Source organism: Desmodus rotundus, chromosome 2 (genome assembly GCF_022682495.2).
Source record: "Desmodus rotundus isolate HL8 chromosome 2, HLdesRot8A.1, whole genome shotgun sequence".
Classification (NCBI taxonomy): domain Eukaryota; kingdom Metazoa; phylum Chordata; class Mammalia; order Chiroptera; family Phyllostomidae; genus Desmodus; species Desmodus rotundus.
The window spans coordinates 97,760,736-97,788,713 of record NC_071388.1 but is presented as its reverse complement, the minus strand read 5'-3'; the positions used below and the strand labels follow the sequence as shown (position 1 = coordinate 97,788,713).

The 27,978-nt window shown below is 44.8% G+C and overlaps 1 protein-coding gene across 1 annotated transcript in view; it reads left to right on the top strand.

Moving 5' to 3' along the window:
- The window catches only part of FSTL1 (follistatin like 1), a 58,600-nt gene that overhangs the window by 27,988 nt on the left and 2,634 nt on the right, over positions 1-27,978 (top strand). The window contains exons 3-10 of the mRNA XM_053918414.2: positions 4,785-4,889; positions 6,961-7,090; positions 7,923-7,955; positions 9,234-9,364; positions 11,210-11,328; positions 12,637-12,749; positions 13,057-13,167; positions 22,492-22,568. Of these exons, the coding sequence (XP_053774389.1) occupies positions 4,785-4,889; positions 6,961-7,090; positions 7,923-7,955; positions 9,234-9,364; positions 11,210-11,328; positions 12,637-12,749; positions 13,057-13,167; positions 22,492-22,568 (819 nt within the window). The remainder of the gene's footprint in view (positions 1-4,784; positions 4,890-6,960; positions 7,091-7,922; positions 7,956-9,233; positions 9,365-11,209; positions 11,329-12,636; positions 12,750-13,056; positions 13,168-22,491; positions 22,569-27,978) is intronic.

Below are 27,978 nucleotides of genomic sequence, written 5' to 3'. Positions count from 1 at the left end.
TCTCGGTTTCTTCTTCATTGTAGGATGTTATATCTGGAAGGGCGTTGAGAAATAATCCCTGCCTGCCTATCCTCAAAGGTTTTGAAAATCAAAAATGATAGTAAAAACTATAGACGTATCAAAATTGTTGGTACAAATGTAAAGTATCACTTATTACCATGCAGAGGTTGTTGCTCAGAGAGGAAGTTTTTCCTGGTAAAGGTCAGCAATGTTCCCATCAGTCTTCACAGAGAGGAGTTTACATTGTGAAAATTAACCATGACCCCAAATCCCCAGGGCATGGCTTGCAGCACATAATCAGAACAACATAGAAGCAAGTCGGGAGATGGTGTAGATGGGTCGTGCTAGAAACCTGATGTTTCTCTGTCGGAAGCAAGTATTTTGTTGATTTTTATCAATGTATCAGGGTGTCCAAACTTCCAGAACACACCCCCTCTCCCCAATCAATCACACTGACAGTTACATTCAAACTGATGTGTTTGTATACCCGTGACCTCACCCTCCTAGGGAATATTCATATGCCTTGTATGGTTACCTGTACGTAGATGAGTTTCTACAGCCTTGGGACCTAATTCTTAAAATTGTTATGGTGGTAAAGCAAGTAATTCTGTTTCATCTATGAGAACTGCGTAGTGCCCTGTGACCTCTCCCTGTGCTGGCCCCTGTAGCCGTATCCTCTCTCAAGCTCCCTCCCTTGACTGTTCTTGGTAAAGGAATATCAAGGCTCTGGATCCAGGCTGACCTGTGCTAGAATCCTGACTCAGCTGCCACTAGTTATATGGCCTCTGTACATCACACAGCTCTTCTGAATCTTGAGTTCCTCCCGGTCTGTTACATGGGACGAAAAATATGGAAGTCTGCACGAATGTTTTGAGGACAGAGATATCTGTGAAGAGCCTCACTCAGTCATAGGTGCTCTAATTAATATTAGCATCTGGTCCTCAGCTATTCACCCCCCACAAGATCTCTGCCCTACACTGGCAGGCTTCCCTGCCTCCAGCCTCTCTCCCTCCAGGCTGCCCTACACTTGGAGTCAGAATTTCTAAGTTGGAAGGGACTAGACACAGTGGTGCAAGTCACCACATTCATCATGTCACCAGCCCCATTCCAAACTTCCCAAGGTCTCACTGCCCATCAGATCCACGGGAAGTCCCTCAGATCAGCTGGTGAGACCTGCTCCCCAACACCTGCTGTCCCACCCCAGCTCTCTCCCCTTCACCACGTCCCTCCCTACCCATGAGCCTGATCCTGCCGTGAACATCTCATGTTCTCCCCCATTCAAACTCAGTCACTTAACAGATGGGTAAAACCACCTACCACCCTAAGAGACTTCCCAGGAGCTTCAGGAATGCTCCCGACACTCCTGCTGCCAGGGGAGATGGGGCTTGGGGAAGGGCTTTCTGTCGCACAAAGAAACCACTTCTTGGGAGAAAATGTCTGTTGTTGTTGATTTCTGCACTAAAGCGTGCCTGTGAATAGGAAGAATTGGGGAGGATCATAAGGGATTGAGGTAAGACATTCTTTCCCAAGTTGGCAAATCCCCAGTTCTTGGTTCCTGCAGCCCGTGCCTGTGGAGCACCCGCCCCAGTCTTCCACGTCCCCACCGCACCTTGCAGGGAGGCAGAGCTGGGAGGGGCTGTGGGAGCCAGGGCTGCATTGCGGCTCTGGGCTTCTTAGACGAAGAGAGAGATTGCCACCTATTGACAGATACGCCACCTGCACAGAGGAATGCTTGTGTAACTAGCATCTCTCTGTGGTCTCCAAACAGGGTAAACAGGGCTTGGTAGGCCCTTTATTTTATTTTTCCTGTTCAGTTTGTCCTGCTCTCAGTATTGTCACTCTGGTGCAAGGGGGGACGGGTGGGGACAGGGCAGCCCGAAGTGGTAACAGCATCTCAGAGGAAAAACTGTCTGAAACTCAGTTTTGCACTGTAATCACCGCCACTTTCAGTTGTGTGGTAGGCACTCTGCTCCATGCGGTACATCTCATTTAATCCACACATGGCCTGTGTAGGGGTCAGGCAGGGTTCTCCCTGTATACAGGAGGAGACTGAGGTTTAAAGGTAGTGCCTTGCCCACTACCAGGGCAACTAAGGAGCAGAGGTGGGATGTGGGAATTCAAATCTAACTCTCTGACACAGTGTTAAGCACTTTCTCCTGACATTTACTAATTATGCAAATCACATCCTCATTATAATTTCCCTAACCTTAAATCTTTGGGGTATGAAAATAAATCTAAAAGAACTTTTCCTTTAGGTTTGGTAGAATCTTAATTCTGCTACTGGCTAGCAAGTTATTAAACCGATATGGCCTAGTTTTCTCATCTGTAGAATGGGGATAATTATGATGTTGAACTTACGGTGCTGTTGTAGAGCTTAACGAAGATAATGTATAGGGCCTGGCCAGGTATCTCAGTTGGTCAGAGCATCGTCCCAACACATCTAGGTTGCGGTTTCGATCCCCAGTCAGGGCACATACAAGAATCAACCAGTGAATGCATAAATAATTGGGACAAACCTCTCTCTTTCTCAAATCAATCAATGCAATTTTTTAAAAAGGATAATGTATAATAAAAATCTCTTAGCAGGGTGGCATATATTTATAAATGGGAGCTTAATCATCTATTGTCTAAGGATCTGGGTTGGAACCTAGCTCCCCTCGTTTTAGCTATGAGACCTTGGGGAAGCTACTTGACCTTTCTGATCTTTAATTTTCTTTTCGATAAAATGGGGTTAATAACACACATGTTCTTTCAGGGAGGTCCACACAGTAATATGAAATCATATGTATGAAAACACTTCAAAAATTTTAATTGTACTATTCAAGTATTTAGTCTTTATATTTTAAATAAAGAGTATCTCATTTTATATGTATTTTTGAGAACTATTTCTGAAAAATGACTTGGGTTGAATTCAAACTATAACTAAAAGCTTTTATTTTTAATACGCATTAAAATCAACAACATAAGATTTTTAAAAAGAGGCAAGACATCAATAACACTTTTCGTAGGCAGTTTGTTTTACAGTTTATGATGCAATTCCAAATATATTATTTCATTTCATCTTCACAGGACAGGGTTGGTATTTATCCCTATTTTATAGGGAAGGAAACTGAGGCTCAAAGAATTAAAGTGACTAGTTACAGCATGCAGCTAACTAAGTGCTTAAGGTTGTGGAGCTGTGTCTTTAAGTGTAGGCATATGTCCCATCATGCATTTTATCATCTGTGTATGTGTCTGTAAGTCGTGCGACACACCCACAGAGGGTTATATATTTGTCTGTACCCCTCTGTTAGCGGGTTGTTTCCTGAAAGGGAAAGAAGAGTCTTATCTGAGATTTTTTTAATATTAGTGATAGCCTTTTCTTCTTCCTTTTTGGATCTGCTTTCTATTCCCAGACACAGTTTCCAAGAGGGCTGCTCTGCGTGGGGAATGTGCTCTCTTTTTATCTCCATTCCCGGTTTAGGAAACAACAGCTCTGTAGCCCTCCCTGCCTTCTGGGAATTACTTCCTTTTTTCTATCCTGCCTGCCAGCTTTATTGAATTCGCCTTAGCAACATCCAAAAAGAATGGGCGTAACAACAGCATGTGAACCAATGAAATGTGAGCGTGGCAAGAGTTTCCAGACCAATGGGGGCCGTGTATGACGGGCAAGCCGGCTCAGAGAGAACATAATAATCTGGAGCTTGCAAAGCAGCCTCCCGGTGGCAGCCGACCGGCTGTATCGGGCATAGCCCCTCAGCTCTCAGTATCTACTTTGTTTTTTGCTTTGACTTATTCTTGGATGAAAAAGCTTTACCAGCTATAAGAATTTACTGTTAGAAGTGAGTTTGTGAGTGTGAGTTCCCCGCGTGGCACAGCAGACGTGACGGGAAGAGCAGAATCGTAGTTTCTTCTCCACCTTTACTACGGCCAGTCCCGCGACCCTTCACAGCCCCTGCCGCCTCTGTTGGTTTTGTCACAGGCAACGCCACCCCAGTGGGCGGCGGCCCAGAGGCACAGATTAGAGCCCCCAGAGGCACAGAATTAGAGCCCTCTCCCGCCTTTCAGTCCCCGCGCGGTCTGAGCAGGAATCCTGGCCCGGGTGGGTTTGAGGAGCTTCTGCTGAGGCAGAGTGGGCGGGGCACCCGAGGCAGAGGTGGGCGGGGCGGAATGAGACCGCGCTCCGGGCGTAGCCGTTGTCTGTGCGCCGTCTGAGGTGATCCGGCCTTGAACCCTGCTCAGTGAGATTTCGGTCCTTCAGATAGACATCCGTCCTTCTCTCTGATGTTTCCGTTTCTGCCTGATCTGTTCTTCTCATCCTGTGGGAATCAGTTAAAGCCTCCCATGTCAGAGTGTCTCTTGATTCTCGCCCTCTTCCCCTCCAGCTCCCTGGCACTAACATACTGCGTTGTAAAGAACTCTTATTTGTGTTTCCTCAGAGCATCATGGAGCTTCTTGAGGACAGAGACTGTGCCTTTGTATCTCCATTCCTTAGCATATGTTGGCATATAATGGATAATATTATATTACCTGATAAACGTTATTAGAAAAAAGGGAGTGTGCAAGAAAGGAGCTCTTGCTCTTCAAGAAAGAATCTTAGGGACTCAGAGGTGGCCTGGGCTGGGGCAGTGCTGGCAAGGCTGGTGCTGGCTGCTGGGGAAGCTTCTGGCCCTTCAGGACCCTTCAACACCAGGAGCCCTGACTCCAGACCGAGCCCTGGGCTTGAAAGATAATCACCACCATTGGCCTATCCCAAGATGAGCTTGTTTCAGTGACATGGTTTTCTTTATGATTCTGTGTTTTAGGAAGAACTAAGGAGCAAATCCAAGATCTGTGCCAATGTGTTCTGTGGAGCCGGCCGGGAATGTGCAGTCACAGAGAAGGGAGAGCCCACCTGCCTCTGCATCGAGGTAAGAGCTGAGGTCAGGAGCCAGAGGAGAGGGACCAAGGCCAGTGTGGCCACCTTGCTGGATCTGCCAGCTGGCACAGCAGTATCAACAATTTCCTCATCTCTATGAAGGCACACCCTGTTTGAACAGAGTAGAATTTTCATCCCAGGAGTTAAAAATCAGATGTGAATGTAGAGATATGTTTTCTTTTTTTAAAAAAAAAACCATTTAGCTTTATGAGATTTTTAAATTACAAAATAAATAAGTACAGATATTTGTACAAATAATATTAATAATCTTTGCATAACCTTCAAATCCTGTTAACCAGTGTTAACAGTGTGGTATATATTTCCACATTTTCTTCCCTTTGCTACTATAAATACATAGGGTTTCCATCTATTTTATACAAAAATGGGATCATAACATATATATATAGATATGTATATATGCAACTTGCATTTTGTACTCATTCATATATCATGAAAAGCCCTGCAGACCAGCATGTATAGTTCTAACTCATTTTTTAATATTTTAATATTTAGTGGTAAAAAAGAACCAGAATTATGTAGTCATTTTCCTGTAGATGGACACTTAGTTTGTTTCCCACTAAATAATAACATCTTTGTTGCTGTCTTTATTTCTGTAGGATTGATTCCCACTAGGGCTTGCTAAGATATGCACATTTTTTAAAATAGACAGAATGCAGGTTTTCAGGTTTGCTTTGGTATGAAATGAACTACAAAAAGCAAAAAGTGAGCTTTCAAGAAATACTTCTCTCCTAAGCAGGATTCTGATAAGTTCTCACCCTTTACACAAAGAAAATTAACCTAGATGTGTGCCCTTTCCCCACTTTCTGTCAAAATCAATCTGTCTTTCTGCAAATAAATACACCCGACTTAGTCCCCAGGTGAAGGGTCCTGATCCATTGCCCCAGCAGGAAGTCCCCCAGTTTAGAAACCTGAAAAACAGGTAGGCTGGGAACGCTGGCAGGGCCTCATTAGATGTGTCCTGGCCACTGTGTGGTGGCTTAAGCCCAGACTTAGGGTTTGGAAACCTGGCCTCTGGTCTCACCTCGTCCACGAACAGTTGTGTGATTTTGAGCAAGTTTGTTGCCCTGGATGCTATGAAGACAGAGACCGTATTTGGCTTTGCCCAGTGCCCAGCACATAGAACTCAGTAATAAGTATTGATTAGGTGCAGTTCATCTTTCTGGCTTTGGTATTCTTGCCTATTAATTGGAAAGGTTGGGTTACCTCCCAGCTCCAGTGGTCTGGGTTTCGTTTTGCTGCATCTGTTCTTGCTTGCTTTAGTGCTTTTGTTAGGCCTGAGCTGAACTTGCTTCCCTCTCTCACCTTTCAAAAACCGCAAAAGTCTTAAGAAACTGAGCTTGCCTGTGACCATGGCACTTTAAATAGGCAAAGGAGACCTGAGTTGCCAAGTGAACTTTAGTCCATTTCCCTGTTCGTAATGACTCTAGTCCTTCACAAAGACCCAGGCACCCCTACCCCAGTTGCACAACAGGAGGTCTAAGATTAGGAGAAAATAAAATGTCCCCAAAATACTAAACAAAGCACGAGAGCAAAGATTCTTATGGTTCAGCCCCAGAAGAGTTGAAGAATTGGGGCATTTACCTGCCTTTCAGTCTCCACATTTTGAGCTCTCAGCTCTGGCTGTTTTGTGCCATAGGATGTTGGAATTTTAAGGGATCGTACATTATCCAAATACACTGAATGACTTCCTATAAAGGACAAAGTGAAGAAAAATCCAAATTCCTTACTTCTAATTAAAACACCCTTCTGCTAATTTGATGGGGGTGCGGCAGGGGTCTGTATCTTCACCAAATAGAAAAGATGACCCTGAACCCGGATCAGCACCCAGGGCCATGTGGGGCTGCAAAGTGATAAGGCATCTTCAACACTGAGTGGGGTAGGTCACAGGTGCCAGAGCCAAGGCTCCCTCTGCCCTGGTTAGGTAGAGTCCAGCTCTGCTGGTGGGGAGTCTCCACCAGATGGCTCTGTGTGCGTGTGTGTGCATGCTCCTGTGTGTGTCAGCACCCTTGACTGCACGAACACCCTCTGCCGGTCTGTTTCAGCAATGCAAACCTCACAAGAGGCCTGTGTGTGGCAGCAACGGCAAGACCTATCTCAACCACTGTGAGCTGCATCGAGATGCCTGCCTCACGGGATCCAAAATCCAGGTTGACTATGATGGACACTGCAAAGGTAGGGAGTGCTCTCACCACCACATCCCAGTTGCAGCTGCGGGGGGCCAGGGAGCAGAGCAGTGTGGCATAGGTTCTGGGAGTCCTTTCCACCCCGACCACAGCACCCAACTATGGAGACCACCGAGGTTCTTGGAGGTGTATCCTCCTGGCATTCATGAACCTGCTTGGTTCATCTGGGATGGCCCAGGCCTCTGCCCAGGGTTTCCTGCATCAGACCCTCAGGGGGGCTTCCAACTCTGTCTGCAGCTAGATAATGGATAGGGGGCCACATCAGCAATCAGTAATAGTAAGGAAGTGTTTAAATGCATTCTGTATCTTTTAAAAAGCAGGTAAATTTCACTTTTTCCTTGCTTTTAAAATCGGGTACCTGGTAATATTATATTTGCTGCATTTTACACTCAAACCATTGTCATTAGGATAAGAGTCCCACGCTTGTTGCTCTTTAGACCTTAGCCCCCTGCCTAGCCTTTCTCAGCCTTGAACTTCCCTGGAGAAATAAGAAGCTGTTTCCCACATGTTGGTCTCCACTCCATTTCCATGTCCACAGTGATTCCACATGAATTATCAAAGTCCCAGTGACCTCCTCCACACCTCAACCTAACAAGACGAGATGTGAGACCAGGAGGGACCTTGGTGGCCTGAAACTGTCAAACAAAGCAGGAAAAAGACCCCTAAACTTGGGCCTTGTAAGAAGAATAGGAGGCAAAGGCTTAACACAAAATGATGACAAAGTTACTCCCTTAATGTGGGGCAGCTTTAATTCTAGTAATACACTGAAATTTTCTTTTTTCTTTACTTTGCATTATGCATCTTCTCCTTTTGTCTTTCAGAGAAGAAATCTATAAGTCCCTCTGCCAGCCCCGGTGAGTGCCTGTTTTTCTGCAGTGTGCATCTTAGGGAGGAAATTCTTTTCATGACGGAAATTTCATGTCCCACAGTCCCTGCTGAAGATCACAAGATCTTCTATGTGTCAGCCCCAGTGACCCACAACTGGTTGCTCTTCAACATAGCTCAGAAAGCTGCAAAACTTTACTTTTTTGTTTGCCACTTGAATTGGGTCAGAACATTGACTGCATTTTGCGTTTTTCTGAGTAGTGGTTGAACTGCAAGGACAAGAAAGCCACTGAGTCCTTCCTCCAATGCTCTGTAAGACATGCTGATGTCATGGGCTGAGCAGAGTCAAAAGGCACAACTTTTTGAAAGGAGATAATTTGAAATGCCAGTAAGATTTATTCTGTGATTTTCTATGAATAAAAAGTAAAATTTCATCATGATTTATAGTTACAGACTCCTTTAGCACATATTTTTCCTTAAGTCTTCACAATAACCTTGTGAGGTAGGTCTTACTGTAATTATCTTATACATGAGGATATTGAGTCTCGGGGAGGGCAAGTGAATTTCCTCCCCAAATCACACAGATAAAAAGTGGCAGAGTGGGGAAAGTGCCCAGATTTTCATTTACTGGCTCAGTGCCCTTTTCACATCCTAACATAGTATCTTCCAGGAATTCCCTTTTGCCAAGTCTTTCCCTTCTCTGCTTCCCCAGCCACCCATCTCTCAGCCCCACCTGTTGTTTCCATGTGGCTCACACAGCTTCAGCCTGGCCCTTCCTTGGCCTTGTTTTCTGTTGTGTGTAACAAAGGATGATGCAGCAGTGTAAATTTTAGGTGGAAGAAAGTTTTGATGTATGCAGCTGCTCAGAGAGAGAAAAGCTATACGGAGGGAATCAGAAATCCAGTGGCATGAAGAATTGCAAAGTTCTCCTTTATTCATTTATTATTTCAGCTTATCTTTGAGGCAAGAGAGTTGCTCTGTTGATTATTTTCCCTCTCAACTTCATAAAGTTAATGAAAATGTCCTTTATTTTGCTGCTCTTCCCTTTTTTCTCACCCAAGCAACATGGTCTCTCTTTTCCAGTATTATTGATCTTTATATATTTTTCTGAGACATGAGTTTGAATCCTGGGTCAGATATTTCCAGTACATGCCCTGGGTTGACTCCTCTGCAACATGTGCGCAATCGTCCCATTTCCCTGAGCGCTGTGGAAATGCAGTGAGATGACGCCTCAGAGCCCCAGGCACGGGGCTTCCACACAGTGAGTCCCAGATGACACTCAACTGGCCTCTCTCCCTGCCCCGCAGTCGTTTGCTATCAGTCCAACCGTGATGAGCTCCGGCGCCGCATCATCCAATGGCTAGAAGCAGAGATCATTCCAGATGGCTGGTTCTCCAAAGGCAGCAACTACAGTGAAATCCTGGACAAGTACTTTAAGGTAATCTGAAGTTGGGGGCCAAAGACTGGTCAGCCCTAGAGAAAGGGAGACTCCCTCTCCCATGGCCAGACCCCAAGGAAATACAAACCTGCAAGAGTCCTTGAGTGTGTCCTCATCATAGATCCTCCCGTGGAGCAGTGACAGTGACCTTCTGACCAGTTTGATCAGTGGGAGTCCAGTAGTACAGTCTTTGGGATCCAACGCACATGTTGGTGGTGATGTGTTCCTTTAGCTTTTCCCTTGTCTTTGTATGTCCTCTGCTGCCTACTTTCTGATGATTACCTGAGACCTGTGTGTGCAGTCTTCAAGGGAGACTCCCTCCCACCAGGCAAACAGTTGCCTGTTGATAAGTGATCTGATATCTCACGGGGACTATTTCTGAACCAGTGAATCGCTCTGTAGCCCAGCTGGCGTTCCTTGTAGCAAAATTAGTTGAAAAGCAAATCTAATCAGAATGTGGCTAAGACCAAAATCAGACTCTCGCCTCAGCTGGTGATTCAGTCACTCTTTCTTAGGTGAAAGCGTTAGCAGAATGAAGAGGGGAAGACCCAGGTAGAAAGAGCCTTTTGTGGCCATGTCACACACACACCTTAGACTCAGGGTGGCAGACTCTGGGTGGCCAGGCTGAGACTGGACCCAGCCTTCTTATCTCCCTTACCCTGGTATTACGTTCTCCATCATCCCAGCTGCTGCACGTGAGTGATGCCTGGCCTAGCCCACCTCCTTTCAACAGCCTCCAAACTTGCAGTAAACCCCAAACATGGGTCTCATAACACCCTGCCTGCCTTTCCACAACCCTGTGGTTACACAGAAGAAAGGGGTTATCTCAAGAATAAAGCTGGGAAATGCAGGAATAAGGAGGTACTATGCCTTTGTAGCTGATTGGTTGAACAGAAGCCAAATGAATTAAGGTTGGTTCGTGGTCCAAGTTCATGATCCTTCCCCAACCCCCCTGCATACAGACCCCCTAGGGATTCCTGGCTGTTTCCAGGGCTGGTATCAGACCTCATTTTTCCTATGGGTTCCACATACAGACCTGGCCCGGGGAAGCCCAACTGGGCCCTCGTGAGATGAGTATAGGCAAGCTGGCCCCTCTCTCAGCTACAGGCCTGGATTCTGGTCCCAGTGAATGTGAAGTGAGTGCACTCAGCACTGCCTTTTGAGAGCTACCTGGGCTGCAGTCTTCAGGTTCCAGGTACCCTTGATGCCCTCTGGGTCTACAGCCACCACTGGGCTGTTCCTCTCCCCACATTCGGTCTGATTCAGGCCCTGATGGAGCCAGGCTCTGTAAGAGTTGCTCTGGTTTCCCCAGAACTTGCAGCATTTGGACTCAAGAAAGTTCTGTGTTGCTAAGAATGGCACCTGGCCAACCTTATTTCATTTCTATTTCATTTCTTCCCTAAGTGTTCACCTTGTGACGTAATCAAGATGTCACAAGGTGAACACTTAGGGAAGTTTCCTCAGGGTGAATGTATAGTGACTACATGTGAGATTTCATGGCTGGCCTGACTCCAGGGGTGCCACCGAGACTGTCTGCAGAGTCTCTCAAGCCCCCAGGCTTCTCGGCCACTGCAGGCTGTGCTCAGGATGCCCTCCTGAGGGTCTGGGTTGGAAAGGCCCTCAGTGGCCTCTGCCCAGGCACTTTCACTCTCTGTTTTTGGGGCTTTCTCTGGGGCCCGGGGATTTGAGCCCCGGATGCTGTAGTGCTCTGGGGCCCCGCCAGGGCAGGGTTCGTTGGAACATGTCAAGAACAAGATGAACCAGAGGTGGGTTAAGCTGAGTGGGGGAACGCTGGAACTGGGTTCTACAAAATGTTCCTGAAAGATCCCTTCACCCCCTTTCTAGAACTTTGATAATGGTGACTCTCGCCTGGACTCCAGCGAATTCCTGAAATTTGTGGAGCAGAATGAAACCGCCATCAATATCACCACCTATGCAGACCAGGAGAATAATAAGCTGCTTAGGTGAGTGGGGTGAGAGGGCCAGGGAGGGGTCCATAAGGGGAAGGCTGGACCGGAGAGGGGATTTAAAACCCTTCCTACCTGCAGCCATCAGTGTTAATATGAAGTAAAACGCAAAATAGGAACTCAGTCCTGGTCTGTTCCGTGAACATTATGAACTTTGTGAGCTAATAAATGGAGCACCACTGGTATCTGATCAGGCGGTTATTGTTTTTGGCTAGAACTTGCAAGGAATAGAAGAATGTAATTTTAAAATAAATGACCAAGATTGCATCAGAGCAAAGTTGTTTCTGGGTGTTGTGAGTAATGTTTTAATGATTAATTTTCTGAAGGGATTACTTTAATGTTTTATTACCTAACTGTACATCTAAAATAGCTTTAGTTTTGATTTGAAGATAATTGGTGCTATTTCACGTAGAGAACCCTAATTGTTACAAATGTGAGTACATCCCTCTCCATTTCTGGTATTATTCCAGAGTAAATAATTAATAAAATTGAAACTTGTGGTGTGGTTCCAGCACACTGGTAAGAATTAAAAATAGTTTAAGCACCACTTAGTTCAAAAGTACAAAGCATGAAGCCCAGTTTCTAGAAAGATTCTTCTTAATAATAGTATATGGCCTACACATAATATCTGAAAATCCTTCATATTTTGATAACCTAAAGTTAGACAATATTTTACAAGTTCAGCATTTGCTCTTCATAACATCCCAATGAAGGAGGACCCCTTGTCCCCAGTTTACAGATGAGAAAGCAGACACAGGAAGGCTGAATAACTAGCTCAAGGCCATTTGGGTAGTAAGTGCTTGACCAGGGCTCAGATCCCAGCCACAGGAGACTGAGGGAGCTGGGATTCTATGAACCTTTTCTGGAAGATCTCTTTCTAGAATGCTGATGCTTGCTTGAACTCCACATTCTTTCAGATCCCCCATTACTTTCATATCATCTATTACCCTCTCTTCTGTCTTGATTTTCCTAGTTTGGTTGGCTTATACCTTAGGAAAAGGCAATTACTGGTAGAAGGTGTGCAGGTAGTAAAACATTTGTCAATCAAAATTGGACAGAACCATTCAGGAAATTATAGTTGCCTTGGGAGGAACATCTGGTATAACAAACTGAAGGCTGGATGCTTACAGAAGTCAGGATGGTTGATGGTTGAGGGAGGTCAGTATAGAGAGAAACTTTCTCATAACAGTAACTTGCTTGGCCTCCTCTGGGGGCTCCAGGTGTATGTGGTCCTGGTGCTGATTTCCTTTCTTCAGGAGTGAAGCTGGGGGCTGGGTGACCCATTTCTCCTGTGTTTTGTTTCAGAGGACTCTGTGTCGATGCTCTCATTGAACTGTCTGATGAAAATGCTGATTGGAAACTCAGCTTCCAAGAGTTTCTCAAGTGCCTCAACCCATCCTTCAGCCCTCCAGAGAAGAGTATGCTTAACCAAAGATGGGGAGTTACAGGGAGTGGCAGCATTTTGAGAGGGCCAGAATTGATGGAACTCTCCCGAGCTTGCTAAGAAAATTCCTTTCCACAGTTCTAGGTTGGCTCCAGCCCATCATCTCCATGGTGGTGTTCAGGTCCCCAAACCTATGATTGTTGGTAGCATTTGCTCAGATACGGTGCCTGTGAGGGACAGACAGGTCTTGTCTGGGGAAAGGGTAAGGTACACAGACTGTAGTAAAGATGCTCTGTTCCACCTTTACCCTAAACGATCACCTTTATATCTGGTCCCAACAGAGTGTGCTTTGGAGGATGAAATGTATGCTGATGGAGCGGAGACCGAGGTGGACTGTAACCGCTGCGTCTGTGCCTGCGGAAACTGGGTCTGCACGGCCATGACCTGTGACGGTGAGCCGTGCCCTAGGCAGAAAGAAGGAGCAATGGGGAGAGAGTGTCCTTCTTGAAATCACCATGAGAGAAGTCATGGTGGGAGGTGACAGAGAAGAGTAAGGTGGTACCTGGGAACAAGGAACCTGGGTAGCATGAGGTTCAAAACCCAGGGCAAGATCCAGTGTTGATATGAGATTGGAATAGTAACGGTCATAATGAGAACACACACTTACTTAGTGTGAACAGTGTGCCAGGCGCTCTTCTAAGTACTTTACATATTAACCCACTTAATCCTTATGCCAGCTTAGAAAATCTATGTAAAAGACTCGGGCGTTTGGAGATGAAAAGATGACTCCTCACCAGCCATTCTCAAGAGAAAAAGGAAAAATGTTTGTAGACCTTCTTTGGACTAACAGAACTAGCTGTTTCTTTTTTTATTTTGTTTTTTTTTTATTTTTTATCGTTATTCAGTTACAGTTGTCTGCATTTTCTCCCCATCCCTTCACCCCACCCCAGCCAAACCCACCTCCCTCCCTCACCTACACCCTCCCCCTTGATTTTATCCATGTGTCCTTTACAGTAGTTCCTGAAAACCCCTCTCCACTTTCCCCTCCCCACTCCCCTTTGGCTATTGTTAGATTGTTCTTAACTTCAAAGTCTCTGGTTATATTTTGTTTGCTTTTTTCTTTTGTTGATTATGTTCCAGTTAAAGGTGAGATCATATGGTATTTGTCCCTCACCACCTGGCTTATTTCACTTAGCATAATGCTCTCCAGTTCCATCCATGCTGTTGAAAAGCTCCTTCTTTCTCTCTACTGTGTAGAATTCCATTGTGTAAATGTACCATAGTTTTTGGATCCACTCATTTGCTGATGGGCACTTAGATTGCTTCCAGTACTTGGCTATTGTAAATTGTGCTGCTCTGAACATTGGGGTGCATATGTTCTTTTGGATTGGTGTTTCAGGGTTCTTAGGGTATGATCCCAGCAGTGGAATTGCTGGGACAAAGGGCAGTTCCATTTTTACTTTTCTCAGGAAATTCCGTACTGTTTTCCACAGTGGCCTCACCAGTCTGCATTCCCACCAACAATGGACTAGGGTTCCCTTTTCTCCACATCCTCTCCAATATTTGTTTGTGGATTTGTTTATGTTGGCCACTCAGACTGGTGTGAGATGGTACCTCATTGTGGTTTTAATTTGCATCTCTCTGATGGCTAGTGATGCTCAGCATCTTTTCATATGTCTCTGGGCCCTCTGTATGTCTTCCTTGGAGAAGTGTCTGTTCAAGTCCTTTGCCCATTTTTTAATTGGGTTGTTTGTCTTCCTGGAGTGGAGTCATGTGAGTTCTTTATATATTTTGGAGATCAGACCCTTGTCTGAGGTATGATTGGCAAATATGTTTTCCCATACTGTTGGTTCTCTTTGTATTTTAAGGCTGTTTTCTTTAGCCATGCAGAAGCTTTTTATTTTGATGAGGTCCCATTTGTTTATTCTTTCCTTTATGTCCCTTGCTTTAGGGGACATGTCTGTGAAGATGTTGCTGCATGGAATGTCTGAGATTTTCCTGCCAATGTTTTCCTCTAGGGCTTTTATGGTGTTACGACTTATATTTAAGTCTTTTATCCACCTTGAATTTATTTTTGTGTATGGTGTAAGTGGGCGATCGAGTTTCATTTTTTTGCACGTAGCTGTCCAGATCTCCCAACACCATCTGTTGAAGAGGCTGTTTTTGCTCCATCTTATGCTCCTGCCTCCTTTGTCAATTATTAATTGACCATAAAGACTTGAGTTTATTTCTGGGCTCTCTGTTCTGTTCCATTGGTCTATGTGCCTGTTTTTATGCCAGTACCAGGCTGTTTTGATTACAGTGGCCTTGTAATACAGTTTGATATCAGGTATTGTGATCCCTCCTGCTTTCTTCTTCTTTCTCAAAATTGCTGCAGCTATTCAGGGTCGTTTATGGTTCCATATTAATTTCTGAAATGTTTGTTCTATATCTGTGAAATATGCCATGGGTACTTTAATAGGGATTGCATTGAATCTATAAATCACTTTGGGTAGTATGGCCATTTTGATGATGTGAATTCTTCCAATCCATGAGCATGGTACATGCTTCCATTTGTTTGTGTCTTCCTTAATTTCTTTCTTCAGTGTTGTGTAGTTTTCTGAGTACAGGTCTTTTACCTCCTTGGTTAGGTTGATTCCTAGGTACTTTATTTTTCTTGTTGCTATAGCAAATAGGATTTTTTTCCTGATTTCTGTTTCTGATGTTTCATTGTTGGTATATAGGAATGCCTTTGATTTCTGAGTATTGACTTTATATCTAGCTGTTTTGCCAAATTCATTTATTAAGTCAAGTAGCTTTTTGGTGGAGTCTATAGGATTTTCTGTGTACACTATCATGTCATCAGCAAACAGTGACAGTTTTGTTTCCTCCTGTATAATTTGGATGCCTTTTATTTCTTTTTCTTATCTGATTGCTGTGGCTAGGACTTCCAGTACTATGTTGAATAGGAGTGGTGAGAGAGGGCATCCTTGTCTTGTTCCTGATCTTAGTGGGAAACCTCTAAGTTTTTGTCCATTGAGTATGATGTTGGCTGTAAGTCTCTCATATATGGCCTTTAATATGTTGAGGAATGCTCCCTCTATTCCCACTTTGCTGAGTGTTTTTATCAGAAATGGGTGCTGTATCTTATCAAATGCTTTTTCTGCATCTATTGATGTGATAATGTGATTTTTGTCTTTGCTGCTGTTGATGTGATGTATTATGTTTATTGATTTGCGAATATTGTACCATCCTTGCATCCCTGGGATGAATCCTACTTGATCATGGTGTATGATCTTTTTAATGTATTGCTGGATGCGGTTTGCCAATATTTTGTTGAGAATTTTAGCATCTATGTTCATCAGCGATATTGGCCTGAAGTTTTCTTTCTTCGTTGTGTCTTTATCTGGTTTTGGGATTAGGATGATGCTGGCTTCATAAAAAGAGTTTGGGAGTCTTCCATCATTTTGGATTTTTTCAAATAATCTGTGAAGGATAGGGGTTAGCTCTTCCTTAAATGCTTTGTAGAATTCTCCTGTGAAACCATCTGGTCCAGGGCTTTTGTGTGTTGGGATTTTTTTGGTTACTGCTTCAATTTCATCTGCTGTTATTGGTCTGGTCAGGTTGTCTGCTTCTTCTTCATTCAGTTTTGGAAGATTATATTTTTCTAGAAATGTGTCCATTTCACCTAGGTTTTCAAATTTCTTAGCATACAGTTCTTTGTAGTAATGTCTTGCAATCCTTTGTATTTCTGTGGTATCAGTTGTAATCTCTCCTTTTTCATTTCTAATTGTGTTTATTTGGATCCTCTCTTTTTTTTTCTTGATAAGCCTGCTTAAAGGCTTGTCAATTTTGTTTATATTTTCAAAGAACCAGCTCCTGGATTCATTGATCCTTAGAATTGTGCTTTTAGTCTCTATGTCATTTAACTCTGCTCTGATCTTGGTTATTTCCTTCCTTCTGCTTGCTCTGGGCTGTCTTTGTTGTTGTTCCTCCAGTTCTTGTAGGTGTAGGGTTAGGTTGTTTGTTTGAAATGTTTCTATCTTCTTAAGGTAAGCCTGTATTGCTATGAACTTCCCTCTCAGGATTGCCTTTGCTGTATCCCATAGGTTTTGGGTTGTTGTGAGTTTGTTTTCGTTTGTTTCCAGAAACTTTTTGATTTCTTCCCTAATCTCATTCTTGACCCATTCATTGTTTAATAGCATGCTATTCAGTCTCCATGATTTTGAGTGTTTTGGGTTTTTTCCTTTGGGGTTGGTTTCTAGTTTCAGTCCCTTGTGGTCAGAGAAAATGCTTGATATGATTTCAATTTTCTTGAATTTGGTGAGGCTTGTTTTGTGCCCTATCATGTGGTCTCTCTTTGAAAATGTTCCATGTACACTTGAAAAGAATGTGTATTTTGCTTCTTTGGGATGAAAAGCTCTATATATATCAGTTAAGTCCATTTCCTCTAGGGTATTGTTCAGTGACACAGTATCTTTGTTGATACTGTGTTTGGAAGATCTGTCCATTTTTGACAGAGGGGTGTTAAAATCCCCTACTATAATTGTGTTGCTGTCAATATCTTTCTTGAAGTCCTCCAAGATTTTCTTTAAATTTGGGTGCTCCTGTGTTGGGTGCATATATATTTACAATGTTTATGTCTTCTTGGTGGACTCTTCCTTTGAGTATTATGAAGTGACCTTCTGGGTCTCTCTTTATGGCCCTTCTTTGGAAGTCTATTCTGTCTGATATGAGTATAGCTACCCAGCTTTTTTTTTTCCTGTCCGTTTGCTTGGAAAATTTGTTTCCAGCCCTTCACTTTCAGTCTGTGTGGGTCTTCTGTCCTGAGGTGGGTCTCTTGTAGGCAGCATATATGTGTGGGTCATGCTTTCTTATCCATTCAGCTATTCTATGTCTTTTGATTGGAGCATTTAACCCATTTACACTTAAGGTTATTATTGATAGGTACGTATTCATTGCCGGGTTTTTTGTACCTGTGTTCTTCCCTCTTTCTCTCTTTTCCTTCCTTTCCTTAAAGCAGTCCTTTTAGCATCTCTTGCATTTCCCAGACTTCTTTTGTCTGGGAAATTCTTTATTTGGCCTTCTATCTTGATTGAGAGCCTTGCTGGGTAAAGTAGTCTTGGTTGCAGGCCTCTGGTTCTCAGTACTTGGAATATTTTTTTGCCATTCTCTTCTGGGTTGGAGTGTTTCCATTGAGAAGTCAGCTGCTAACCTTATTGGGGCTCCCTTTTATGTTACTACCTGTTTCTCCCTTGCTGACTTTAAGATCCTCTCTTTGTCTTGGAATTTTGCCATTTTAATTATGGTGTGTCTTGCAGTGGGCCTCTTTGTGTTCCTCTTGCTTGGGACTCTCTGTGATTCCTGGATTTGTGTGACTTTTTCTCCCATCGAATTAGGGAGGTTTTCCATCATTACTTTTTCAAACAGGTTTTCTATCCCTTGCTCTTCTTCTTCTTCTTCTGGTATCCCTATTATACGGATATTATTATGTTTCATCTTGTCCTGCCTTTCCCTTAATCCCTCTTCATTCTTTCTGAGCCTCTTTTCCTTTTCTTGCTCTTTCGGGGTGTTTTTTTCTACTTTGTCCTCCAGCTCGCTGATCCAATCCTCTGCTTCATCAAATCTGCTTTTGATTCCTTGTACTGTGTTTTTCAGTTCAGAAATTGTATTCTCTGTTTCCTCTTGGCCCTTGTTGGTAGTTTCTATTTCCTTTTTCATGTTGATACAGTTTGCAGTGAATTTATTATAGTTTCCCTGTAGTTTTTGGTAATTCTCTGTGAGCTCAGTGAGCTTCCTGATAACCATTGCTTTGAACTCAGTATCAGATAGTTGACTTGCCTCTGTTTCATTTAGTTTTCTTTCTGAGGCTTCCTCCTTTCCTTTTACTTGGGGATTGTTTCTTTGTCTTCCCCATTGTTTGTGAGACTCTTCTTGCTAGCCTCTGTTTCTTAAATTGATGTATTCTGACTCCCTGGGTTTATGGTATGAACTTCTATGGTAGAATGCCAGTGGGATTCAGTGGTGGCATCTCCTTAATCTCCTGAGCTCGCTGGTGTTGGGCTGTCATTTATGTTGGCTCTCTGTATGTCTTTGGGTTTTGATTGTTGTTGGGTGTTTCTTTGATGGGTCCTTCCGTCAAGCTGGTTAATTGAGGATCACTCCATCTACCACGCCTCGTATTCTGTCATGCAGATGTGGACAGTTTGTGTTGGAGCTGATTCTTCTGTGTGTACAAGTTTTTGAGGCTTCTCTCTCTCGCTCTTGTTCAGTTGTTTGTTCTGAGTAATTTCTCCACTCTTTAGTTGTATTTCCAGATTGGTCCTGGATTGAGGTTAGTGTGGTTTCCACTCCCTTCTTCACCTTCTTCCGTTGTTATCTGTTGGTGGTTCCTTTGTTGGTGGGTTTCCTCTTCCAGCAGATGTACTGGTGTTCACCACTCCCACCTTGCAAGTTCTCTGGAACAGCAAAGTGAAATTTGTCTCACTGTCTCGGTTCTTAGGATGACCGCTGTTTGGGTCTAACTCTGGTCTTTTCAGAGCTCCAGGTTTTATTGTCTTGCCTGTGGGAAAAGGAGAAAATAAAATAATAAAAAGGGAAGGAATAGAAAAGGAAAGGAAAGAAGGAAGGAAGGAGTAAAAAAAAGATCGGAGGAAAGGAAAGAAGAAGGAATTTTAACAAAAATTAGAATAAAAAAATAAAAGAAGGCAGGAAGAAGGATTAAAAAAGTAAAGGAAGGAGGGAAGAAGGAATAAAAAAAGAAAGAAGGACAGAAAAAAAAGAAGGAATTAAAAAAAAAGTCTTCTGCTGGCTTTAAACCGGTCAGGTCAGTTCTGCTGGTCTTCCTGTCTGTGAAACGGGAGGGGGTGGTTGGAAGTATTGGTTTCACTTTTCTCCCTTCCTGAGCCACACTCTTCACTGTTTTCCAGCCTCCAGTCCAGTTCCTCAGGGTCCTTCTGCTCCCCCCTAGGCCTTTAGTCCACCAGTTGTGCTGTCCTTGAGGTGCACTAGTTAGGGGCAACTCCCACTCCACCTTCTTGCTCTTTGCTGTCCTAGATGCTAGGGGCTCTCGGTGCTCCTTCAGGGTAGTTCAGCCCCCTACTGAGTCAAGTCTTTCTGGGGACTGCAGTCTCCCTTACCCCTGCAGCTCCCCTCTGCTGGGTGTTCTGCCTTCCTCCTAGAAAGTGAATAGGCCCTGCAGGGCTCTGTGCACAAGGGCTAGGTGGGAGGTGTTCAGACCCTGGTGCTTCAGGCGCGGTCGCCACGGTCAGCCAGGCCATTGATTGGGGTGCGCACCCACCCGGGGTTTCAGGTGTGGGCGTCCATGCCGCTGATCAGGGTGTGCACCCACCCGGGGCTTCAGGTGTTGGCGCCCAGGTCTCTGATCGGGGTGTGCATGTACCTGGGGGGCTTTGGGCCTGTGCGCCCAGGCAGCCAGGCTGCTGATCTGGTTGCATACCAGCCTGGGCTTCAGGTGTGTGCTGGGGCTGCTTATCCTGCGTTCACAGTCCAGGGACTGAGGGGGTGGGGGCACAAGAGGCCACGGCTGCTGCGGAGAATTCTCTAAAGAACCACTAAGTGCCTCTATTTTCTCTTTTTCTTTTCGAGAAATTCCTCCTATTCAAGCCCCCCGGTCCAAACAAGCACCTGGCCTCTCACACAGCCCAACCTGGCTCTCTTCTAAGAATCCTGCAGCAGACCCTGTGCCCCAGTGGGGTGCTTCAGCCGGCCTGGTCCCCGCACGGTCCCGGGGACCTTATTGTCCTTAAGCACTCTTCTTACCGTCAGATCTTTCAATGTCCTCTACAATCTTTGGTCTCCGATCTTCATGTATGCTGGAATACCGTTGGCTGTTTGCTCTGTTCCTGAGATCAGCCAAGCGTTTCACTGGTACCAAGGGGAAGTGGACTCTGCTCCCACTTATCTCACCACCATCTTCCCTCCAGAACTAGCTGTTTCTTTAAAAAAGAGAAAGTGGAGGTGTTTGAGACATGCACAGGGTGGGTTGGGGATATAGAGATGTCAGAGTTCGGGGGACAGTGCAGAAGCCAGAGTGTATGTTGGAACCACCAGGGTCCCGTCAGGGTTCTGGGCTACGATGAAGTCAAACATTAAAGCCAGGACCTAGGGGAAAAAACAAGTACCATTCAGAATGGAGGCAAGACAGAATAGGGTGAAGCCAGGTCACATTTGCTCTGGGAAGAAAGGTCAGTTGGAAGAAATCAAGCCCAAAATTTATACCTAGAGTGAACTTAAAATTATATCTTAAAAAGCCACCTGAAACAAGAAAAAAGTAGGCTGGTCCTAGGATCATGTTCAAGGCCAGGTAATCTGGTAACTAACTGGAGGTAGAGGGCCCAAGAAGAAGTTCTTTTAGACAAAAAGCCCAGATAACACCAATAGTACAAATGGAACTCAGTACTACCCAGGGGATCCCTTGTCTCCCTCTCCCCCGCGACCAAGTCTCTTCTCAGTGTGAAAGGGCAGGAGACCAATCTAACTCCAGACACAAATGAAAGAGCAGGAAGAGGCTGTTTAGAGATTAGAAATGCCTAGAAGTTGCTAGAGGCTAAATCAAAGCCAAGGTAGCTAGGCCAAGCACACAGGAGCTACTGAAGCCAAGAGAGAACATCTTAAAACAGTACCCAGCCTGCCTCTACTGGGAAGCATCCTGTACTCGTCTTCCTAAAACTCTGTGCTATAGGTGTCCACGCCTAACTGCTCCTGGTCTGGCTTAGTCGAGGTAGCTGTCCATTTCTGAAATAGGCAATTGGTGAACAGCTGGTATGACCATCTGGATAATGAGACCCATCGCATGCATCAGACAAAATCCAAATGATTGCCCCTGTGGGACGCTCATTTCCACTGCAGCACTGGACTGTTGATCCTCTCTGGGTGGCCCAGGTTCAGAGCCCTACATGGGTATAAAGAGTACTCTCCATGGTGGTACCCCAGGGGCCTTAGCATGTTTTGTTGTGTGGGCCAGGAATCTGAGAGGACATTGTAGAGGTGGCATTCCAAGGCATTTTCAGGTCAGTAGTTGACAGTTAGATCCCAAATCCCAATGGCATAGAAAAGAAGGGGCACCAAGATGTGAGCCAGCCAGAACTGAGGGAAATCACCATGAGGGGCAGCTTGATGCTTAAGTCAGGAAGCCGTAGTACAACGGTGTTTCCCAACAACTGCTATTCTCAGTTAACATCCAGATTCCTGGGTTCCATCCCAAACCTCCCGAATCAGAATCTGCCAAAGAGCAGTTTGAAAACCTGTGCTTTTAAGACATATGCTGTAATTTTGTGTGTGTGCAGGTTTGGTAAACATTGTAGGTATGTTGTTACCAATCTTGGCTTCACATCTGAACCACCTTGAGAGCTTTCTAGGACGCTGTGCCCAGGCCCCACCTCACAACAATGACATCAGAGTCTCTGAAGATGCAGTCTAAGCAATTACATTTTGAAATGTTCTCAAGGGTCTGTGAAAGGTAGGGAATCACTGCCCCAGAAGAATTCCAGAGTCAGGATCCAGATTTTCTCTGTAGCTCTTTCTGCAAGGCCAGTTCCTGGAGCAGATGTGTGGAATGGTTGAAGACACTAGAAACAGAGGCCAGAAAATAGTGGGGGTAGATTGTTTTGTTTTCAGTGTGTTGCTTTGGAGGTGGCAGAGAAATGTGAGTAATTCACTCTTCTTCAACGAATTAAATGGGAGGTGAAATTAAGAACCTAGAAAGTAGATACCAACAGGATCCCTAACTGGCTTCCCTCAGCCACCTCTGCTCTGAGCCTTGGTTCTTCTTTCAGGAAAGAATCAGAAGGGGGCCCAGATCCAGACAGAGGAGGAGATGACAAGATATGTCCAGGAGCTCCAAAAGCACCAGGTGAGTTGCAGCCTTCCTGCTGATTCAGGTATCTTTGCCACCACCAGGCCCTTCCACCACTCAGGCATTGCCTAATATCCCAGGAGACCAAAAAGACGCACTCTCTTCAGTGCATAGGCCCTGAATGATACACCTATAATATCAAACCACAATACAGCTCTCTGATGGGGTCCTTGCAGGGTCCTGCAGGTCCTAGCAGAATTGCTTTATAAGTAAGAATCAGTCAGTTGGTGATTTGCAAATGGGATGGAAATGGGCTGCAAATGAGAAAGGACTAAAGAAGTTTACTGTTTTCTGTCACAAGTGCCCAGACTCAAAGACCATAAATTCCTGAAGGCAAAGCTCTATGGCTTGCTCACCATTGCATCCCTGTATTTTCCACAGGGTTTGGTGTATAGTTGGTTCTCAGTGAGCATGAAATTAATGGATTTGGACTAGAGCAGAAAGGATTTACATTAAATGCTAAACTGGCTAGAAAATGACCTGGATTGACAAACACAGGAAACTTTAAGGTTCTGCTTCCTGGAGACTTGAGAAGATAAGAATTCTGTTCAGATTCTATGTCAAGTTGAAGGCCTTCATGGGGAAAAGGTTCTTAGCAGAATAGTGATCCACTGACATATTTTGCTACGGTCCAATAGAGAAAACATGGGTATCCCAGGCCTGTCTTTCCACTAGCTTACCATAAAGTCTTAACGAAGGAGATTGTACCTTAGATCACCCATGTGTAGCCTGGGTCTGGTAATACAAGCCTTCTCTCTTGACATATAAGTTGTTTTAGTTTTGGGGTTTTTTATTTATTTTTCTTATCCTTACCTGAGGACATGCTTACTGATTTTAGAGAGAGGAAAAGAGAGGGCAAGAGAGGGAGAGAAATTTCTGTGAGATAGAAACATCGATCAGTTTCTATCTAAACAGGAATTGAACCCATGACCTTTCAATTTACAGGACAACACTACAACCAGTTGAGCTACACTGGCCAGGGCCCTGACATAGTTTTTAAGGAATATAACAGTCATAAGAACTGGTAACTATTAAGATGAATTATTTGACTTGAAAATAAAGAATTGTTCATAGTAATTGCTCATATTTATTGATTTTATATGCATTTTGTCATTATTGTCACTAATAGTGTAGAAATCTCATGTCAATTTTTTTAACCAAAGCAGAATCTCCTATCCTTCATTTTTAAGTGTCTCTGTCTATGTAAGTTCCCTCAGGAGCAGATACTAAGGCAAGGACTCAAGTGCACATAGTTTATTTGGGAGGCAATCCCAGGAAACACCAGGGAGGGAGTTGGGAACTGAGCTCAGGAAGGGAAGGAAGCAATAGAGTGTATCCAGGAGGTTTATCACTGCAAGCAAGTGAGCTTAGTTCTGGTGTGGAACTCTGGGAACAGTTACCATGCCTGAAGGAATTCCTACATGAATTCCTGTCAGCCCCTGGCAAGGGCTGCCGTAAGCAAACATCAATTACCTGGCATTTCTGGCCTGCTAACACGTGTGAACAGAGCAGGCTCCTGCTGCTAGAGAAAGAGAGGCAGGTGCTGGCAGTAAGAAGCCAGATCAGTGAGCTGAAAGAGTAAAGACAAGGGGCTATGGATGGGGCACCAACAGTGTCTGCTAGACGCCAGTCACTTTCATCATTTCCTTTCCTATTTAATTTTTTTTGTTGAAATATAATTCAAATATAAAATTCACATCTTTAAAATGTACAGTTCAGATTAACAGGGTGTTACCAAACGTACCCATGGCGTGGACAAAATACTATTACTGAATGGACCCCCGCTCCTGCTGGGGTCCCTCTGTACTAGATTCACCTTGCCCACCACCAGGAAATTATAGCTATCAATGTCAGAGATTGGTGAAAAGGAAAGGAATTATTTATTCGAAAAGTTATACAGACTTAAGAATAATGACTTAATGTCTTCATTAAAATCCCAAAGTCTCTTAAAACACCCAGAAACACACACAGTCATTCCTTCCCCCCTTTGCCCAGTCTAGGGTACCGTATCTCAGGAAAAGAAATAGAAGTCCATAGCTCAGGTAGCCCCCGGGTTTTCCCAGTAATCTGTGCTCAGCTGGCAAGGCCTCCCTCGGTTCCCAGCACCATTGCTGTGGTTGCCACCCCGATCACCAATTCTTAATCCAAAACCACATGGCACCTTCTCCTGGCCCACCAGCAAGAGTCCTTTTACCCCTTTCCTTCCCACAGCATCTCTCCTGCATTCTTCCAAACTGCTAAGAGAGAGCTCTGCATCACTGCTACATCTTGCTCTCCAGCTTCCTAAGCTGCGTGGCAAAGGGAGCCCCAAAGTCGCATGGTTCTCCCTTCTCGCCAAAGCTGCGTGGGTCCCCCTCTCACCAAAGCCCTGTGGTCCCCTCCCTTTCACCAAAGCTGCATGGTTCCCCCCATCCCCCTTGCATGGCTGCTGCACCTGAGTTTAAATCCCAGTGCCAATTTTCCTCTGCATCCCCATTTCCAACTCCTCCCACAATTGGCTACACCTGCCAGCATTCCTGTATTTTTCCAGGTTTTTTGGGCTGCCATAATAAGTCCGGGCAGGCATGGCCCTGTGGTGTGGAGCCAATCATCTCCAAGCTCTTGCGCAGGCTCTGTAACCAGGGGGAGTTGCCTCCCAGTTATGTCGTGGATTGAAGTTATTCCCATCTCCCTGGCTCCAAGCAAGGCCATGGCTATTTAACATATCTATGAAACCAGTTAAAAGTTATAGATATGTTAAATGACCATGCCTCAGGTTATTTGCAAAACTCTTGCTAGGCAGAACAACTCTCAATGACCCTGCTCCTTGTGTTCCATCTCCCAGTTCAGATTCATGGGGGTGAAGACAGCCTATATTTTTTAATATTTCCTGAACACCCTGAGTTATGGACCCCATTACAAATCCCTCTTTGGGGGTCCCCTGGCTGCACCCTTATCAATATCACATTCTAGTCAATATGGTGCCATAGGTAAACACAGCTCGCCTCCTTGCACAACTACATCAAAATTACAACTAAATTATAGAACAACTATCACTCAGAACCACCAGAAATCAAGTTGAATGGAAGTCCGACATCTATGGAATTGAAGAAACCACATCCATGCAGATGGGTAGGAGGGGCGCAGACTTGGACAGGCTGGTCTCACACCCATGTGTGGTGGGTAAAAGTTCAGGAGGGATATCTTAGGAGCAAGGAGTCCAAGCCCACATCAGGCCTCTAAGCCCAGGGTTCCAGTGCCAGGAAGATAATTCCCCACAACTTCTGGCTGCAAAAACCAGTAGGAATTGAGTTAGTGGAAGAAACTTCTAGAGTCCCAAGCAGTTCCTCTGAAGGAACCCACACAGAAACTTACTCAGACTCACTCCCTCTGAGCTCCAGCACTGGAGTAGCAGCTTTAAAGGCACCAGTTGATAACAGAGAACTGAAGTGGCTGGCATCAAGGTGAGAGCTGGGAGACAGCTTTCTCCCAGACAGAAAGATGGGCACAGCCAGAGCCAGCAGGTGGTTGCCATATCTGAGACTCCATCAACCTGGCTCACACTATTTGTCCCCCCACCCCACCCCAGCTCTGGAAATCCCCTGAGACACCATCCCACCCAATTTACAGCTGTTAACAGTAGCTTTTCCATATGAATGCCTGGTCTTGGCTCATGCTTCACAACTTCCTAAATCCTTTCAAACAAGAAACAGCTGGGCTTCAGTGAGCCCCCAACCCTCTTACCTCGTTCCTCCTGCCAAGTGGCCCCAGGCCTGGCACTAGCAGCTGCCAGCATAGATTTGCAGCTTGGCTTCACCTGTTAATCTCCAAGCCCAGCACAAGTAGCAGCCATCTCAGATTGTTCTATAGCTCAGGCAGTGTGGTCTCTGGCAAAACACAGGTAGGGGTCGACCTTGGCCTGCACCACCTGGGAAACCCTAGAGCCTGCGCACCCAGTGGACAGCTACAGAACCACATCAGAGCACCACCACCCTGCCCCTGCACAGCTGATCCTCCATGGAGGATGGAGGTAGGTGGTCAATGATCACAGCCAATCCTTGCAACTGATGGGCCTGAGTAAATCCCTCCCACCAGTTGCCAGCAGCAGTCAAGGCCCAACTACAAGAGGAGGGTGTACTCAGCCCACAGGAAGAGCACACCTTAAGTACTCAGTTCGGGTGATAGGGGAGGCTGTGCTACTGGAACCTACAGGACACACCTACTACATTAGGCCATGCTCTCAAGACAAGGAGTCATAGCAGCTCTACCTAATACATAGAACCAAACACAGGGAGGCTGCCAAAATGAGAACAAGAAACATGGTCCAAGTGAGAGAACAGATAAACACACCACAAAAAGTACTATACAAAAGAGAAATGAGCAATCTATCAGATACAGACTTCAAAATCACTGGTTATAAAGATGTTCAAGGAACTTAGTGAGGACCTCAGCAGCATAAAAAAGATCCAGAAATGATCATTTGGTAACTCTGTTTATCTTTTGAAGAAATGCCGCCTGTTTTCCAAAGTGACTAGACCATTTTACATCCTCACCAGCAGTGTTTCAATGTCTCCACAAACTTGGCAACATTGTCCTTTTTATTTTTTATTTTAGCCATCCTAGTGTACTGGCATCTCATTGAAGTTTTGATTTATATTTCCCTAATGATCGATGTTTAATACCTCCTCACGTGCTCATTGGCTTTAAGAAGAATGTCTTCTGCCCTGGCTGGTGTGGCTCAGTGGACTGAGCGCCAGCCTGTGAACCAAGGATCACCGGTTCAATTCCCAGTCAGGGAACATGCCTGGGTTGCCGGCCAGGTCCCCAGTGGGGGGCACGGGAGGGGCCACCACACGTTGATGTTTCTCTCTCCTTCCCTTCCCCTCTCTCAAAAATAAATAAATAAAATATTTTTTTAAAATAAAGAATGTATTTTTTGGAGAGATGTATCACAGTTGTAAGAGATGGTACCTTATTACCCTCATTTTGTAGTTGAAGACTCTGAGGCATAGAAGGTTTCATAATATGCCCCAAATCCCCCGGAACGCAGCACAGCCACGATTGAAGTTCCAGCATTGTGCCTTTGGAGCCTGTTACTCTTAACACCTCTCTGTACTTGGACTCCGGACATCTCGTAGCACTTCTGTTTTGTATCCTTCTCATCTTGAACATGGGGCTAATCATGCCTGACCTGATTGTTTCATAGGAATCTCAATGGGGTCGGCTCTTAATCCAGTGACAGTCCCTAGACGACCGCATCGTGAATAAGACATGACCCTTGCCCTGAAGTTGTGTGCCATCCACAGAGGAGATGGACTAGTACACAGAACTAAAATTCAGCATAAGCATGTGTCTGTCAGTGCTAGATAAAGCCTTGAGGTCTAGATAAATGCCAATGATTTGTTAAAACATTTCATAATACTTATTT